The 19,358-nt window shown below is 38.6% G+C and overlaps 2 protein-coding genes across 2 annotated transcripts; both read left to right on the forward strand.

Moving 5' to 3' along the window:
- Nucleotides 1-1,395: 1,395 nt before the first annotated feature.
- Nucleotides 1,396-3,798, forward strand: LOC110787136 (uncharacterized). The gene is made up of 4 exons (XM_021991709.1): nt 1,396-2,035; nt 2,135-2,219; nt 2,307-2,635; nt 2,723-3,798. The coding sequence occupies exons 1-4, from the start codon at nt 1,396-1,398 to the stop codon at nt 3,796-3,798; spliced, it is 2,130 nt and encodes a 709-aa protein (XP_021847401.1).
- Nucleotides 3,799-17,354: 13,556 nt separating this feature from the next.
- Nucleotides 17,355-19,094, forward strand: LOC130467448 (proline-rich receptor-like protein kinase PERK10). The gene is made up of 2 exons (XM_056835956.1): nt 17,355-17,365; nt 18,527-19,094. The coding sequence occupies exons 1-2, from the start codon at nt 17,355-17,357 to the stop codon at nt 19,092-19,094; spliced, it is 579 nt and encodes a 192-aa protein (XP_056691934.1).
- Nucleotides 19,095-19,358: the final 264 nt, after the last annotated feature.

The raw sequence follows: 19,358 nt of genomic DNA on the forward strand, positions 1-19,358 counted from the left end.
GAGTTGGCATAATTTCGAATTTGAGTTGCCATAATTTCGAATGTCTAATTTATGTTGCAAATTTGATGTTTAGGTGAGGTGCTTCGAAGAAAGAAGAGCACAGATTTGAGAGTTTTATTCCAGTAAGACCTATTTTTTCTTGCTGAATTTTTACTAAATTGTCTGAGTTTTATTTTAGTTTTTTAATTTTTATTTATATTTTCCGGGTTTGGTTTGAAAAGAGTGCAGAAATGTTGGAGGCTGTTGCAACCTCAAGTGCTAGAAGATGATTTGGAAGGTGAATTTTTAAATTATACTTATTGATGTGTTGTGGTCTGAAAAAACATGGAGGTTGTTGCAACCTTATATTCTTGTTCTTCTATGCTTAGTCCCATTTTCAGAAACAATGTTGCTGCCTGAAATTAAATTCGTGTCATGGTAGGTTAGTTTAGGGTTGAATTAGATACGCGTCATGCTAGGTAGTGTGTCCACGTGGACTGAATTCGTTCTTGGGACCCATGTGATGCTATCACTTAATTTAAGACTTCACTCTAATTCGTTATTGGGTTTGCTTAGGTTGTTCTCTGATTTGCTATTTAGCTAGTTCTGATGTGCTTAATAGTTGTTGTTGTTGTTGATCTGCTTGTTGTTGTTGCTTGCTCTTGTTGCTGTTGTTGTTGCTGTTGTTGTTGTGTGTTCTGTTTTTTTTAGTTCAGATATGTTTCGCGAAATTCAGTTAAGCATGTAAACAAAGTGTCACAACAATTTCATTGTGAGGATCTATGTGTTAATGTGTTGCCGTTTGGTTTTATCATGAATTTAGCCGGTGAAATAGAAGGTATTGATCGAAGTTGGATGTATGAGAAGCGAACTTCGTTGGAGTTCCTGAACGGGGTAGAGGAGTTTTGTAGATGTGCTTTGGAGCATCAAGAAAACATACAAGATAATGGGTTTTATTGTCCATGCGTCGATTGCGAAAATGTGAGTAGGGTTAGTAGTATCAAAACATTAAGGGACCATGTTATTCGTCGTGGGATTAGGCAACAATATCACGTGTGGATATGGCATGGTGAGATCGGAGGGTATAAGGGAAATTCTAGTGAAAATCCAATTATTGACCATCATGTACACACTGAACCTATTGTTCGGAACGAGGATATGTTTTTGGAGGAAGATGATGAATATGAAGAAGACGTGGATGATGATATTGAGGAGGATAATATAGATGAGATGATGGAGGCAATTCAGGACGAGCCTCATTTATTTGAACGTTTGTCAGAAGCTGCTGAGAAACCTTTGTATCCCGGATTTACCAAGTACACTCAGTTGTCGGCTGTGGCAGTGTTGACCAACCTGAAAACTAAGGGCAATGTGACTGACGCAATATTTACATAATTTTTTGAGGCATTAGAGGACATGTTTCTCGAAGGGAATGTGTTGCCTAAGTCGACTTATTATGCCAACAAGTTTATGTGTCCTTTTGGATTAGCATATGAGAAAATAGATGCTTGTCCAAATGATTGTATTTTGTATCGAAAAGAGTTTGCTGATTTAGATAAATGTCCTCGGTGTGGTAAGTCTCGTTACAAGCTCCCAGATGGAGTTATGCCCGGGGAAGGCAAGAAAGGTCCCTCTGCTAAACTGCTTTGTTACCTCCCAATAATACCAAGGTTTAGACGACTGTTTTCAATAAAGAAGGAGGCAAAGAATTTGAGGTGGCATGCAGATAAAAGGAAGAAAGATTGGTTGCTTAGACATCCGGTAGATTCTCCTCAATGGAAAGATATTAATGAAGAATTTCCAGAATTCGGCAAAGAAGATAGGAATCTTAGGCTTGCGCTTTCTACAGACGGAATGAACCCATTTGGTAGTCTAAGCAGTCAACACAACACATGGCCTGTTTTGTTAGTAATTTATAATTTGCCTCCTTGGTTGTGCATGAAGTCAAAGAATATTATGTCATCCCTACTTATACAAGGGCCGAAACAACCAGGAAACGATATTGATGTATACCTTGCTCCGCTCATTGATGATTTGAAAAAAATGTGGGATGAAGGTATTTCTGTTTTTGATGCGTATGGTGATTAGATTTTCACGTTGCGTGCAATGTTATTTTGTACCATCAATGACTACCCGGCTTATGGTAACTTGTCAGGGTATAAGGTAAAGGGAAAAAAGCCATGCCCAGTTTGTGAAGATGATATGGAATCAACCTGGTTGCCAAATTCTAGAAAACATGTGTATCCAGTTCATCGAAAGTGGCTAAATAGGTTTCATCCTTATCGAAAGAAGAAAACTCTATTTGATGGCCAAGTGGAATAACGTAGATTTCGTAGACCATCATCTGGAAGAGAGGTTTACAACCGTGTTAAAGGCATAGAGATAGTTTTTGGAAAGTCTGGGGAAAATAAAGAAGATGGAATTTGGAAGAAGGAGTCTGCCTTTTGGAAACTGGAATATTGGAAGCATCTATCAGTTAGACATTGTCTCGATGTAATGCACATAGAAAAAAATGTGTGTGAGGCCATTTTGTGTACTTTGTTGAACATGGATAAGAAATATAAGGATGGCATTAAGGTGCGGAGAGACATGCAACACTTCAAGATTCGACCTTATTTGTGGCCAAAGCTTAAGAAAAAGGCCAGAAAGGGGAAAGGTAAGTCTTATTATTTACCCCCTGCTTGCTAAACATTGTCTAAAGTTGAGAAAAGAATATTTCTGGAGTGTCTTTATTGAATTAAAGTTCCTAAGGGTTACTCATCGAACATAAGAAAGCTTGTGTGTATGACCGAATTGAAATTACATGCGATGAAGTCCCATGATTGTCATGTCATGATGCAAGTATTCTTGCCCATTGCAATTCGTGGGATTTTGCCTAAGCATGTAAGAAATGCCATCACGAGACTTTGTTCGTTTTTCAATACAATATGCAATAAGGTACTTGATCCGGAGGAATTAGACAAACTACAAGCTAATGTAGTTGTAACACTGTGCCAGTTTGAGATGTATTTTCCGCCTTCGTTTTTCGACATAATGGCTCATTTAGTTATCCATCTTGTTCGAGAAATCAATCTTTATGGTCCAGTGTTCATAAGATGGGCTTATCCTTTTGAAAGGCATATGGGGTGCATGCAGAGAAAGGTGAGGAATCCCGCACGACCTGAAGCTAGTATGATTCAAGGAACTGTGTCGGCGGAGAATGGTGCGTTTATTGCTGAATATATGTCTAGAGCTGAACCAATCGGACTTCCTAAATCCCGACATGAGGGTAGACTTGAAGGCAAAGGCACAATTGGTGCTAAAGAGATCAGTGTTCCATTAGAGAAACAGATGCAAGCCAACTTATTTGTGCTACACCAACTCACAGAGGTTAGTCCGTACTTGGAAAAGCATATGCAGGAGTTAAGAGCTCGAAATCCGACTAAAGCAGAACGTTCTTTGGTGTTGGAACATAATCACACTTTTACTGATTGGTTTCGTGATAAAGTCATTGATGAGTTAGATGTTAAAGGCCACAGAATCTCCAATGCGATAAAATCTCTAGCATATGGTCCACAAGATACTTTGCACTCATATGAAGGATATGACATCAATGGATATACCTTCCATACTCTACGTCAAGACAAAAAGTCAAGGTCTATGCAAAATAGTGGTGTTACAATGGTTGCATCTTCTAGAGATTATGCAAGTGCTAAAGATAAGAATCATGTTGATGCAACACATCCGTATTATGGGGTCATTCAGGAAATATGGGAGCTTGATTATATTGGGAAAATAAAGATACCGCTTTTTCAATGCAAATGGGCAGAGAATAGTTGACGCGGTCTTAAGATTGATGACAATAATATGACTATAGTCAATATGACACGGTTGCACGACACTTTAGAGCCATTCACATTTGCATCCCAAGCAAAGCAAGTTTTCTACATAAGAGACAATGTCGATCATGATTGGTCTGTTGTTGTTAAAGGGAAGAGATATATTCTTGGTGTTGGTCATGTCGATGATGAAGAAGAGTACGATCAGTTTTATGACTCACCACCGTTCTCAATTTCACAAAGCGATGTGCTTGATGGAACGGATAATGATACCAATTATATGCGCTTAGATCATACAGAAGGCATAACTGTTGATGAACCTTGATACTTATTTAGGTACTGCGTAGACATATTTCTCGTGTTTTTTAGTTGTTTGATTTCTTATTTGAAGTACCTATTTTTTTTTCAATTCTGTATTGTTCTATGTATTCTGTTTGTTTGTACTAGTTCCGCTCTTATACTAAAGTTGAAAGATTCAAATTTTGCAGAAGCTATGGCTCGGGATGAAGGTGATGATGATATGCTAGAAAAAGATGAGGACTATGATGACTTGAACGAGAAAGACCAAGGTGAACCAGAAGATATGGCTAATGACGAGTATTTGCGTCGACTTGATCGGTTTGAGGAGATGGCTGATGCTGCCGCCCTTCTCGGAGTTGATGCTAATCATCCTACAGAGGAGTCAGGTAGCAAGAAAGGCAAGGGTAGGGGAAGGGGATGAGGAAAAGCTAGGGGTGCGACAAAAGCTAGGGCAAGGAAAGACCGGGCCCATGTTCCTGCAGTATGACAGCCTTTTGCGTCCAACCGACAAATGGAGATTGAAGTATGGTCAACAGATCGGTTTGTGTAGTCGCAAGTTGAATATTAATTAGGATTGGCCAAGTGTTAGTCAAGGTTTAAGGAGTAAATTATGGGAGGACACAATGGTAAGTGCTAAAATTATGCTTTTTTCATTTTTCTATACCGGCCTACTGCCTTTATTTTTTGAAATTTTAAACAGCCCGGTCGTTGGTTTCTACTTGATTTAGTGTGATTTTTCCTCTGGTTTCTGTTGAGCGGCTTAGAAATATGTTAGCTGGTTTTTCTGGTTTAGCTGGCATAATCATTGTCCAGTGATTCTTTTGATGTTTGGGCTACATGTTGAGTGAGCATACTTGCTTCTACTCGATTGCTTGACATGCTCTTGGCAATTAATGCTGTCGGTGTTGTTTAAGGCTTGAGATATAGGGGCAGCAGGTTCATCTAGTTATGTAGTTTAGTTATTTGTTTGTTTCACTCACATCTGTATTACTGGTTCATCTGTCGGTGTTGTTTAAGGCTTGAGATATAGGGCAGCAGCTTCACATTAGCTTTGGATGACTAGTTTATTATTTAGGACTAATCAGGATTTGTAGTTTAGTTTTAGTACAGCTGATGGTTGCTGTTAATTAATTATCTGAGTGTTTTAGTTTTTGTCTCGTGTTCTAGGTTTGTTTAGAAACTATAGTTGTATATCGTGTATTCCAGCCTCATTCTTCGGTTCAACTTTTGTGGAATTAAAATCATGCTTTTCATAGCCAGACGTTATGCTGAGATTTAGATTTAGATTTGGATTTGGAGATACTTGAATCTGTTCAGACTTCCCAAACTGGTTTAATTTGTCAGAAAATCTTACAAGGCTTTTATGTAGTCTACATTTGGTCCCTTTCTTTTATCGAGAATACTTAGCTAGTCTATTAAGTTTGGTTAATGTTTTCTGACAGTCCGAACCTAATGGATGAACACTTCTTGATTTTTATTCATCAATTCACAATGTGAGCAAAGTTACTATGTGCACAACCTTATGTTATCGGGTATAAAGCCGAGACTTACTGAGTAACAAAGAAGATGTTGTGAAAAACCGAAAAACTAAAGTCGACAAGATTGATAAACCAGAATGTGAACAAGGGAATATTGAGAAATTGTATGGCTTGGTTAAGTTTGAGGTTTGTTTGTATTGTCTGCGATTTGTCTCATTGCATATATTAAGCGTGTATTTCGAATAATCATAGGTCACATACGGACATATAGTTCTTCTGTACTGTGCTAGGCATGTGTGATTGAGAAATGCTCAGTTTAAATAGGGTTGTGGGTCGGGCCAGGTTGGACTCGGGCCTAGCATGCGGGTCGCGGTCCTTAACAGGCCTGGTCCATGCCTAACCCACTCTGTTTTGTGTCAGGCCCTGCTGGGTTGAGAAGTTCAAAATGTGTCCAGGCAACTTCTAATCACATAGTATTTGCATCTAATGCATTGCTCCACCAAAAGCTAATCTTCTTCTACATAGACCTTATCCACATTAGGACAGCGGCTCAGTAGTTTAGCAGGTTCAGTAGCACAGCAGGTTTAGTAGTGCAATAGTTCAGTAGAGCAGCAGGTTCAGGACAACAAGTTTAGTAGTGCAACATTTCAGTAGAGCAGCAGGTTCAGGACAGCAGGTTTAGTAGTGCAACAGTTCAGTAGAGCAGCAGGTTCAGTAGGGCAGCAGGTTCAGTAGCTCAGCTAGTTCAGTAGGGCAGCAGGTTCAGCAGGTTCAGTAGTTCAGCTAGTTCAGTAGGTCAGCTAGTTCAGCCTGTATTTCAGCTAGTTCATTAGTTCAGTAGTTCGGTAGTTTAATATACCCTGCCATCTCTTGATTGTTTTGTTTTAAACGTGCAGGCAATATTCCACCTTGAAGATGATCTAGTAATCAAAAAGAATTTCCTCTCTAGTGTAGCTAAGAGATTCAGGGACTTCAAGCTAGGGAAAGCTAGTGAGTGGCCATATTATTTTTACAAGAAAGTTGAGCAAAAATGAGGTCAATCGTCAACCATATGAGATTTGGAAAAACATCCAACGAGAAGATTGGGAGACATTTAAAAAATCAAAAACATCTGACATAGCAGTGGTAAGTTTATATTTCACTATTTTGTATGATGTGTATAATTGGCTATGGTATGAAACTAACGTACAAATTTATGTTTGTTAGCTTAAGCGTCAAAAGGCCCAAAAGAGTGCAAAGTTGAATGATAATCCTCATCACTTGGGACAACATAACTATGAGGATGCTCGAAAAATATGGATCCACGAGGGCTTTTACCCAAATTCTGAACAAAATCGAGGTGATGATTGGTATTGTTCAATGCATAAGAAAGACAAAAAAACAGGAAAAAGATCTATCCCAAAGCCCAAAACGAAGGCAATTGCTGACAAATATGTAAGTAATTCAATTCTTGTGATTTTCTATATGCGGCCCACGAGATAATAATCAACTTATAATTATATCTATGACATGTATGAATTTGACAAAGGAGGAAAGAGAGATACTGTAGTATGTTAGACAATGTTAGACAGAGAGATTCATGAGAATGAGAATGAGAATGCAAGCATACATGTTAGAGTATAGCGGAAGAACAGAAACATAGCATCTAAAAGATGTGTAGTTCATAAAGTGATACACTGAATGATAATGGAGTTAATATCTTGCCACTTATTATATGAACTAAAGCCTGCGATCAATACTTCTTTTAGATCAATGGTGCTTATAGTGCTTCCTTTGTTGGTTTGCTTGTGTATAAGTTTTGATGCCTATACTTTTATATAACAACTATGAACAGCTGGAGATTAAAGAAAAGCAACCAAAAGGGGAATTTACTCCACATCGGAACCAAGATGCCTTATCTGAGGCTCTTGGGAAGTCAGATCATTTGGGTCGGGCACGTGGATTTGGAGGGGTGAATGTCGGGGTCAAAAGGGCGTTTGGAAAGGCAACATCAAAGCCTAAGTCTAATCAAGAGACAATAAAAGCACAACTTCGGGAGGAACTTCGGGAGGAAATGAGAGAAGAGTTAAAGGCTAGCATGAAGGCGAATCTCCCTTCCATTTTAGAATCTATGGGTTTAAGTACCACATTGCCTTCAACAACTCCTTCGAACCACTCTCAACGTTCAACACCCAAGCAAATGGAGTTACCCCATGAGAAGGCTCTGCCATCTGAGTTGGAGGAGGTTCGGCCGTCCTTAGAGGTAACTATATCACTCACTGAATCAGAATTCTAATAGTTAGTTGCTGCTTGTGTAAGAAAGTTGATAAGTTATTTGTGAACCTATGTTTTATGTTCCTGAATGAATGTATGATCTGTATCCAAATAGTCGAGAATCAGTTTAATAGTTCTTGTATCCAAATAGTCTGACAGTTAGTGCAGATGTTTTGGCTTATTTTGTGTAAACTAGTTTGAATTTTACTTATCTCTAATATATATCTCTAATGTGATAAAAATCCTTACCCAGGGAGAGACTAGATGCCATGATGAGCGGCATTTATGTCGCTCTAGGCTTACGATTTTATAGAATTTTATTATGCTTTTTGATAGTTTTGTATAGTTTTGTTACATTTTTATCCCCTTATTCCATCTATGAACTTTTCAGGTAAAAATGTTGGAAATGATTGAAAAGAGTTGAAGATTGCTCGAAATAAGCCCGTGCGATCGCACAGAAATTCTGTGTGTTCGCACGGGTCAGCAGACTTGGCTTCAAAGTCAATCAGGCTCGTGCGCTCGTGCTCCAGGAATGTGTGTTCGCACGAAATCGAAAAAACGATGCAGGAACTGTTTCGAATTTCGTGCGATCGCACCATGAATGAGCCCGCTCGCACGGATTTTTGGTGAGCTCGCACTGAATTTTCGTGCGAGCACATGAAGAATTCTGAAAATTTGGCTAAGTCAAGACCGTGCGATCGCACGGTTTGTGAGCCCGATCACACGGATTGAAGAAGAGAATCGTCGCTGAGATCGATAGCACAGAACCATGGCCCGCTCGCACCGATGCGATCGCATCTGGATCTGCTCGATCACACGGCTGCGCGGGCTGACCTTTTCGAGTTAAAACTTCTATTTTTTAGGGGATTGTATAAATAGAATTTTCATTTTCATTATTAAACAATTAATTTCAGAAATAGAAAATTAGGAAGTTTTAGAGGTTTGCTCTTCAAGCTAGAATTCTAGAGAGAGAATGTCATTGATTTGAAGCTTCAAAGTTGTAATTTCTTCATCTCTTCTCATTTTATTTGCAATTTAATTCAAGTTCTTAGTATTTTGTTCATGTTATTTTGTCATTGTTCTTGATTACACTTCAACTTCTTGAATTCCTTCTATGCTTTGATTTTGATTTCATTAATTCTCAATTCCTTAGTTGTTGATTTTAGTTTGTAATTGAATTCTTGATTCTTTCCTTCTACTCCTTCAACTACATGATTGCTTGCATAGAATCCATGAATTTCCTAGTTTCAAATATGTGTAGTGAGTAGATTTAGGTTAGGGAAAGGGAGAAACTAGGGGATTAATTAGGGGAAAATTGATGATTGAATGTTGATTTATTAATGTAATTAAATCTATTTAGTGATAGGATTTCCATGTCTAATTGAGTAGTAGTTTCAAATACTAGTTGATTGGAATTGATTGTGGATTGCATAGCTTAGGTTTGGCAAGACATTGTGAGCCTATTTTGTGTAAGTGAATGGTAATTCCTATTATATGCAAGTGTATCTAGTTTAGGATCAGGCGAAAGCTCTTCCATAGGCTAGATTGCTTCGCGTGCCCTATCCGAGAGGTGGCGGGCACGTCATTCGATTCCATTCCCCTATATGCTAATTCATTGCATGATCATGATTACTTGATTGTTTAGATCATTTCCCCCAATTTCCTAGGCTATCCCTGACTCCCTAGCATTTCCTTAGATTGATCAATTCGTGCAATTGTAAGCATAGCTTCTTTAGATATTAATTCAAACAAATTCTTGTTCAAACTAGCTTAATACCTTGACTCAATGCACACACACCGTTTCTATGGGACGATCCCTATGCTTGCCGCTATAGTCCATATAGCCGGTTAGATAGTGGTTTATAAATTTTGTTTGATTGAGGTGTTGATCTTTCAACGACGGAAAACCACTTTATTAAAATGGCTTCGTTGCCGGGGAATGGCATCATTGTTTGATTTTTCATTCTAGTTCTCTAGACTAGTTCATTTTCATTTTCTTTTTCTTTGAAAACCAAAAAAAATGGCAAATTCCTTTGTTTCTCAAAATGACGAATCGATTACACTTGATGATCTTTTCTTTCTCCATGGTAATTTCCTAAGCTCTTTGAAATTTGAATCTCAAAAATCATTGTTGGAGAGGCTCCTTTTCATTAAGTATCTTGAAATTCAAGTAGAGCAAAGAATAGATTCTAGTTTGAATTCATTTGAGGTCATGTCCCAACAAGTTGTAAAAGGATTTTTGGGAATTTCTAACCTAATGCAAGAGTCTATTAAGGAAGTTTCATGGTAAGAGATGAGTTTGAGGCTACATTGCCACCTATGATGCATGACATTGAGGAGTTGAGTATCTGAGAGTTTGTTCCTACTCGTTCCTCTTTGAGTGAATGCCTCGATGATGGTGATGAAAATTTATTTGCTCCTTTTTGCCTTGAAGTGCTTAAATCGATTCAAATTGAGGAAAAAAGTGAATGTGCCAACCAAAAACTTTTAAAAGTGAATGAAGGATCCTATGTTGAGATTTCTTGTGCTCTTTGTAATGTGAGTGAAGTTGTTTGTGAAACTTTGGTTCCCACTCCCTTCCCTCATTCCCCATTCCGAAAGAAGAAACTCAACATTTATCCTTCATTTCCCATTTCTTTTCCCTTTTTGTCCCAACTCCCGCCTCTTGAGGATTCTTTTTCCTCTCTTGATCCTAATGATTCTCCTTCCCCAAAGGAGTAAGAAGAAGGGAGTATTTCTTTTGTTTTTCCTTTTGATTTTTCTTATTTTTGGTTCCCCACACCCCGTAGGCATAGAGTTGCATTCTACTTTGTGCTTGCTTCTCTTTTGACTCTTGCCTACTTGTTACCCTTGGATATGTTTGCCATTGCATATGACAAACTATTGCGTTCGTTGTCGGGGTATTTACTAGAGGTAAAAAGCGTCAAGCTAATGACGTAAAAAGAGCGCTTCTCGGGAGGCAACCCGTGGGTGTTGGCCATTTGGCCCATGTATACTAATTTTTCTTGATTTTTGAAGTTTTTTGTTCCCCAAGCTTTCTTGATGTGGAAATATTTGCATCAATCTTTGCCATGTCCGTCTATTCTTCTTGGTGAGTTCGTTCGTTATTACGGTTCTTTGCAGGACTTGCTCCCACGACATTTCCGGTAATATCATTCTAACTCTCATGCATTCTTTGGGTCGGGCATCATTCATGTGGGGCATTGGTTGGATGGGTAGTTGTGCCCCTCCTAGTTTCGTTTTAGGCCTTGAGGACATGGCCTAATTCAAGCTCGGGGGAGATTCTATTGTTTGGTTGCTACTTTGATCTCCATGTGATGGATTGCTTGATTTTGTGAATATCTTGGCTTTTGTGCATATTTCTTGATTAGTTTAATTGATTTTCTTTATTTTCTTTTCTTTTTATTTCTTTTTTTTTCCTTATTTTCTCTTTCATTTTCTCTTTCTTCCTTTTTCCTTTTCGATCTTTGTCAAGGCAAGTTTTTCTAGGTTTCTTAGGCATTATTCTTGATTTGGGCAAATAAAATTGGAACTTGTAGGTTAGAATGCTTTTATTCCTAATTGGTAGATATTTGCACGGTTTTCAATGTCTTGGGTCGAATCTAGGATTTAGGTGTTAAGAAAGTTGGTTGAACTTTGGGTAGCATGCGTCTTGAACCCTTGGCTTGTGGTAAGATGGTGTCGATCTCTCTAGTGACTTGAAACCGGAGAGAGTAGTATTTGCTCCCATGTGAGGATCATGTTCACATTAGCCCAAACACATTGTTTACACATATTGAGTGGCATGGATCCTTAGCATTGACTTTCTTATCTCCCGAATTTGACTATTTCCTTCCCGAGACCGCGACCGAACTACTTTAGGGGACGATATAGGCATTTCTTTCGGTGACTATTTTCTTTTTATTTTAGGAATTTATTTTCTATTTTTCATATATTTTTGTTTGCATTTGCCCCTTTTCTAGCCATTTGAGCCTTGACCCTTCATTTCTTATAAGCACATTACAAGCCTAATAGCCTTTGTTTTGTTTTCACCCTTAGAAGTGATAATGAAGCTTAGAGTTATGATGCTTGATGGTTTTGGATTGATTATGCAATGTTGAGGAATGATTGATATTGATGTCAATGGCAAATTTAGGAATTATGTTGTATATAGTGGATGAATAAGCAAAAGCAAGCAAAGCAAAAGAGAAAGGAAAGTTTTGAAAAAGCCAAAAACAGAGAAAAACAAGGCAATGAGAAAAGTTTCATTTGAAACACAAAAAAAAGAGAAAATCAAATCAAGAAAAAGTTCAAAAAAGAGTTTTAGTTTAGTGTAGTTGTTGAATAAGCTTGGGAGTACCCCAAATAAGTGCTATGAGTTTGTTGTGGTTCGAATTGCTTGAGTTGAGTTCATTAATTGTGCTTCACTTTAGGAATGAGCACCAAATCCCAAATTTGTTCCACGCCTTTACCCCTAGCCTAACGTTTCATCCTAAAAAGTCCTCTTGACCCTTTTGAGTTGAGTCATTATCGGTGGAGGGAGGATTTGGTCAAGTTTAGGGAATGGATTATCATGCTAAGATGTCGAGCAACCTTCTCTTCTCCCTTGCAATTCTTGTTTTCCGGCGCCTTCGCGGAGTCATGAGAAACTATTCTTAAGGGTGGATGGGATCTAGAGATTTGACGTGGTATGCTCGGTTGAAGGGGAATTGATAAGTGCCTACCCTTAGTTCACTTTGCTTGGCGTTTGAATCTTTCACTCGATTTAGGACATTGGTTAGCATGCATTTGTTTATTTAGTTAGTAATATTAGCATTCTCTCATACTTGTTCCATAATAAAGGCCCTTGTCTTGAATTTTGTAGTTTCATTTTTCTCCCTTTTCTATTTTCTTTTCCTTTCTTTCTTTTTCTTTTCTTTCTTTTTCTTTTCTTCCTTTTTCGTGGTTTATTTTTCATTTTAGGCCTTGCCTTGATTCAAATTTTTGGAAGAGTTATAGGTGTTTCTCTTTGGAAACCCTTGCGAGATCCCACTCGCCCTCATGAGCGATTGTGGGGTTTAAAGAGCTTGTTGCATGCGCTTAAATGCAACCGTGATTCCTACAAAAGTGAGTTAGGATGTAAATTCTTTTAGCCCTTGTTTTTGTAATTTTTAGATTCGCAATAATATGCTCATTCTTCCCTAGTTAGTGTCTTGTTTGCTAGAGACTAGCAAACGACTAGCTTGGGGGAGTTTGATGAGCGACATTTATGTCGCTCTAGGCTTAGGATTTTATAGAATTTTATTATGCTTTTTGATAGTTTTGTATAGTTTTGTTACATTTTTATCCCCTTATTCCATCTATGAACTTTTCAGGTAAAAATGTTGAAAATGATGGAAAAGAGTTGAAGATTGCTCGAAATAAGCCCGTGCGATCGCACAGAAATTCTGTGTGATCACACGGGTCAGCAGACTTGGCTTCAAAGTCAATCAGGCTCGTGCGCTCGTGCTCCAGGAATGTGTGTTCGCACGAAATTGAAAAAACGATGCAGGAACTATTTGGGATTTCGTGCAATCGCACCATGAATGAGCCCGCTCGCACGGATTTTTGGTGAGCTCGCACTGAATTTCCGTGCGAGCACATGAAGAATTCTGAAAATTTGGATAAGTCAAGACCGTGCGATCGCACGGTTTGTGAGCCCCGATCGCACGGATCGAAGAAGAGAATCGTCGCTAAGATCGATCGCACAGAACCAGGGCCCGCTTGCACCGATGCGATCGTATCTGGATCTGCTCGATCGCACGGCTGCGCGGGCTGACCTTTTCGAGTTTAAACTTCTATTTTTTAGGGGATTGTATAAATAGAATTTTCATTTTCATTATTAAACAATTAGTTTCAGAAATAGAAAATTAGGAAGTTTTAGAGGTTTGCTCTTCAAGCTAGGATTCTAGAGAGAGAAACTCAATAATTTGAAGCTTCAAAGTTGTAATTTCTTCATCTCTTCTCATTTTCTTTGCAATTTAATTCAAGTTCTTAGTATTTTGTTCATGTTATTTTGTCATTGTTCTTGATTACTCTTCAACTTCTTGAATTCCTTCTATGCTTTTATTTTGATTTCATTAATTCTGAATTCCTTAGTTGTTGATTTTAGTTTGCAATTGAATTCTTGATTATTTCCTTCTACTCCTTCAACTACATGATTGCTTGCATAGAATCCATGAATTTCCTAGTTTCAAATATGTGTAGTGAGTAGATTTAGGTTAGGGAAAGGGGAGAAACTAGGGGATTAATTAGGGGAAAATTGATGATTGAATGTTGATTGATTAATGTAATTAAATCGATTTAGTGATAGGATTTTCATGTCTAATTGAGTAGTAGTTGCAAATACTAGTTGATTGGAATTGATTGTGGATTGCATAGCTTAGGTTTGGCAAGACATTGTGAGCCTATTTTGTGTAAGTGAATGGTAGTTCCTATTATATGCAAGTATATCTAGTTTAGGATTAGGCGAAAGCTCTTCAATATGCTAGATTTCTTTGCGTGCCCTATCCAAGAGGTGGCGGGCACGCCATTCAATTCCATTCCCCTATATGATAAGTCATTGCATGATCATGATTACTTGATTGTTTAGATCATTTCCCCCAATTCCCTAGGCTATCCCCGACTCCCTAGCATTTCCTTAGATTGATCAATTCTCGCAATTGTTAGTATAGCTTCTTTAGATATTAATTCAAACAAATTCTTGTTCAAACTAGCTTAATACCTTGACTCAATGCACACACACCGTTTCTATGGGACGATCCCTATGCTTGTCGCTATAGTCCATATAGCCGGTTAGATAGTGGTTTATAAATTTTGTTTGATTGAGGTGTTGATGTTTCAACGACGGAAAAACACTTTATCATGCCACTTTCTACTTAAAGACCCAGAATCTGGAGCAATGTATGATGTGGCGAGTGCTACCGCATATCCACCTCGTGAGAATGAAGTTTGTCACATTGTACCGTTACTTCCTGGTCATTTGAAGGTGAAAATTCAGAAAGCGCCAGATGAATTCTTGGGCTTGCCACTTCTTGTTCCTATTCCGGCGTTCGATATTGAGGCAATGGAGAATGCTATTGGTACATATGTGCAATGGCATACTACATTAATATGGTTTTTAGTTGAGGTAATAAGATTCTAATTGTTTTTATTCAATTATATGTATTTCATATTCACCAATCATGTTATCGTTTATAGTTTATATTCTTTGAATTTGATTTTTAGTCGACACCGAAAGTTAAGAAGTTGAAGCAGATGTCGCCAGAGATGATTGTTAGCAATGAACTAGCCTCTAGCTTGTCGGCTTCTCGAAGAAGCCCGGATATTCCCGATACTGTTGTAGTTTCCCTTAGTCAAGAATGTGAGTGGCTGCGGACATTTGTTGGCTCCATGCCAGATGGTGATTCTTTTGAAGTGATTCTAGATGGGACCTCGTTCCATTACAATGAAAATGAAAAAATTCTAGTAGACAAGAATGATATTTCACACTTCTTAAGAGGAGCAAAGCTAAATATATCCATTATTCAAGTTTTCATGAGGTAACTGTTTTTTCTTTAATCTTAAGTAGGTAATATATTTAACTTTCTTTCACGTAAATTATGTAACCTATTCAATAATCGATCGCTCAGAGCACTCCGAAATGAATTGAACTCAAATGACAAGAATATTCTAACACCAAAGTTGGGTGGCTATGTCCAGACACTACTTCTGACACCAAAATCAATTCAAGCACCGAGGAAGTCAACGCATACATTTTCAAAGCAATGAATGAATCAGTAAAATCCAGAAATGAGTTCGTTCTAGCACCGATTTTTGAAAAGTAAGTATGTAATGAGTTCCTTATGCTGCTGCTGCTATCTGATGTGTGTTGTATTATTGCTTCTGATGTTCTTGTTATTATGCTGCTTTTGTTATGCTAAGTTGCTGCTGCTGCTGCTAAGTTTGGATTACTTGTCATTAGGATTAGAAAGAACAGTATGATGAAAGTAAGTTTCAGCTCGAGTAATATCCTTGCAGCTTTGCCATATTAGTTCACCATATAGAGAGAGTACACTTCCTTTCTTACCTGAAGACATTTGGTTTTGGTTTTGGGTTTAGTTTTTGTTTTTTGTAAGGTATGTACACCATCAGATGAGTCCTGAACTAGCACACTGTTATCAAACTCATGCAGAGCATATAATGAGTCAATACTCTAAATGGATAACTTGGGAAAATAAAAGGCACGAAAAATCAAAGGCACGAAAAATATTCAGAAAACTGTAACTTGAAATAACATTCATACAGAGAAGCTACATTAGGGGCAACACTGGCTTACTCTAAGTGGAGAGAGGTTTGACCTAAGAACAAAAAGTCCCAACCTTTTCCTAACTAAGAAATTGATATCTTAACTAAGCAAAACTGATGCGACACAATATCCCTAGGGGAAATATGATTAATTCTAATTACTTAAGCACCACTTGATTCTGTTGTAATTGGTTAGTATGATAGAATTTTCTTATACAATTGATAAATTTCTGAAGTTTTGTTGAAAATGTGTTCCTTACTCATCTCCTCGAATTTAAGGTTTATATTTGCACCAAATGTCTCAAACCCAATATGACCCACTAATCTGCTGCTATCTGATGTGTGTTATATTATTGCTTCTGATGTTCTTGTTATTATGTTGTTGTTGTTGTGCTAAGTTGCTGCTGCTATGCACGATCTGTTGTTATGCTAAGTAGATGCTGTGTGATTGTTATTGTTCTAACTCTGTGCATATGTTGTTGTTCTAAGTTGTTGCGTCTGCTGCGTTGCTCATATTCATTACTTATATTATTAAAATGGTAATGGAATTAATCCAGCGACCATTGGATGCTCCTTGCAATATCTGTTAAAAATTGCACCATCTATCACTTCGATTCCGTTCGCTTGAGTTTAGGTCGAAAAGTGAAGATGAAGACAATAGTGAGACAGTAAGTCCGTTTAGTTTTTTCGTTATGTAATTATGTTTTTATCAAGTATTCTTTTAAGGATATAACCAAGCAATAACTTAAGATTAATTGGGAATTTCTAGCTTTTTTACAAGGTATAAGATGTGTGGCAACCGTGTCAACAGGAAAGAGCCTTTATGGAAATATGTGGAGGTAACTTCCCACGTAAAATTGATTTGATATTTATAATTTGTATGGATTCCATTTTTACTTAATCTAAATCTTACCCTTGTTTCTAGTGCGCTCAACAAAAGGGAGGCCTTGAGTGTGGATTTTACGTAATGCGGTACATGTTTGATTTAGTCTCCTGCTGCAATGATGTTTCAGATTTAGAGAAGGTAAGGGTGTTATCCTTGTTATATAGTTTAATTTATTTCTGGAATTCAGTTCCGTCTAGAATCCTAGATGATTGTATGAAGTTTGGTCCTCTGAGAACCTAACTAATGGATCCATGCAAAGGGAAATAAGAAACCCGTAGTTATCTTTTGTTATTTTGAGCAGGGATGACTTTTCTCATCTCCATTTCTTCATTCCTAACTAAATCCAATTAATCATCCATGGCCAAAGGGTTTAGAATACCAATTTAAGTTCACGGGTTAGAGTTGGGAGCAAAAACGACTATAATAGTCAAAAATATGACCTATAACGATCAATAAACCCTTAAATGTGCATAACTTGACCAAATTAGATGAGAATGAGTCTTATCATCCTAATATTAAGTATATTAAACATTTAAAGGTTTTAGAATCCCGATTTAAGTTCACGGGTTAGAGTTGGGAGCAAAAACGACTATAGCAGTCAAAATGTGACATTTAATGATCAATAAAGCCTTAAACGCGCATTACTTGACCAAATTAGATGATAATGAGTCTTATCATCCTACTATTAAGTATATTAAACATTTAAAGGGTTTAGAATACTAATTTAAGTTCACGGGTTAGAGTTGGGAGCAAAAACGACTATAATAGCCAAAATATGACCTATAACGATCAATAAAGCCTTAAATGTGCATAACTTGACAAAATTAGATGAGAATGAGTCCAAGTAACCTAATAATAAGTATATTAAACATTTAAAGGGTTCAGAATACCAATCTAAGGCTTTATTGATCAGAAGTTAGGAAGTTGAAGCAGATTGTTAGGGGGGAAAATACCCTCTTGGTAACGTGGGCATACGTGGCAAGCATTGCTTACGTGGCTGCCAACAAGGCGCAAGGTGGCATTATTCGAACGGTATTCCCAACTCTTGGGCTCAAAACGGACGTTACAAACCTTTGATGAAGCCGGCCTTCATTACGTATTAATTATCTAATTATGGGCAATTATTCCATAAACGTTACATTCTTGTTGTAAATGCCTATAAAATGGCTTAGTCTTGTCTATTTTACATACATGATTTTCGAGTAATACACAGGCAATTATCCTATGCTATGACATCTTGCTCTCACCATTTTCAATTATCTAGCTCGATCGATTGTTAGCACCTTCATCAAGGCAAGTTCGTCTCTGAGCCGAATTTGCCCAAAACAATTTGGCGCCCACCGTGGGGCTGACAATCAAGAGCAGTTTGATAATACCATTCCAATCACCATGGCTGGAAATGCTAGCTCATCCGATGACATCACTCGTCGCTTCGAAGCCATGGAGCAGCGCATCAACATCCTCCAAAAGGAGAACGAAGCGTTGCATTCTCAAGTTAGGTCCACTGCCTCCATCGCCACCGGATCCAGGTTCCAGTACCGACGAGACACCTCCACGTTAAACCGCCGCTTGGATCTTGACGCCGCTCCGGATCACCCCCTCCATATACCCTTTGGCGAACCTGGGGGTCCTGTTCTCCAGCAGATCCGCGAATTCGATCCATTACCGAATCAACCCCGTTCTAACCCGAGTTGGCTTCCCCCGCCTCCAACTCAACCATCTTCTGCAGTTACATCGGCAACAGTTGTCACCTCGACGGCCGCCCGGGTAACCCCACCTCATGTCGGTCCCCCGACATCCACCATGGTGACGGCCCCCGCCTCCACTCCGGTGTCTCGCCCGTTACCTCCCCCACCCCTGTCTGTTACGCTTCTAGCGCAAGGACCAACGTCGGCGATTCAAATGCCATGGGACCAACTCTTCTCTCAGTACCCACGCTACTCAAGGAACGCCCCCTTACATGCAACAAGTGGTGCCGCAGTTCACTCCTCACCAACCTCATGGCATATACCCGCAGAGTACCTACTATCAACATCTCCAAGCCAGCCTTCCCGAAACGTTCAGCCCCCTCGTCCCGGTGCTCAACAGCATCTGTGAGAACACCAATCACCAACTCCAACAAATAATGACCATGATAAACAAAATTCCTGGTGTACCAACGCCAATCAAAGAAGCTAGCCTAGACAGTTATGCCGACTCCCCATATGCTGATCCCATTGATGCAATAGACATCCCGAAACGATTTAGCCCACCCAACATGCCCATGTACGACGGAACGACCGACCCAAGAGAACATATCTTGACCTACAAGCAACGGATGATGACCATTCCAGTCCCCAAGCAGATGAGAGAAGCCAGCCT

Source organism: Spinacia oleracea, chromosome 2 (assembly GCF_020520425.1).
Source record: "Spinacia oleracea cultivar Varoflay chromosome 2, BTI_SOV_V1, whole genome shotgun sequence".
NCBI lineage: Eukaryota > Viridiplantae > Streptophyta > Magnoliopsida > Caryophyllales > Amaranthaceae > Spinacia > Spinacia oleracea.

What these genes read in the sequence shown, in the direction of transcription:
- LOC110787136 (XM_021991709.1), top strand. Translation starts at nt 1,396, where the DNA reads ATGTTTCTCGAAGGGAATGTGTTGCCTAAGTCGACTTATTATGCCAAC. An exon ending in GAAAAAAATGTGGGATGAAG is followed by an intron (nt 2,036 to 2,134) that starts GTATTTCTGTTT and finishes GTAACTTGTCAG; the next exon opens with GGTATAAGGTAAAGGGAAAA. An exon ending in CCAAATTCTAGAAAACATGT is followed by an intron (nt 2,220 to 2,306) that starts GTATCCAGTTCA and finishes GGAATAACGTAG; the next exon opens with ATTTCGTAGACCATCATCTG.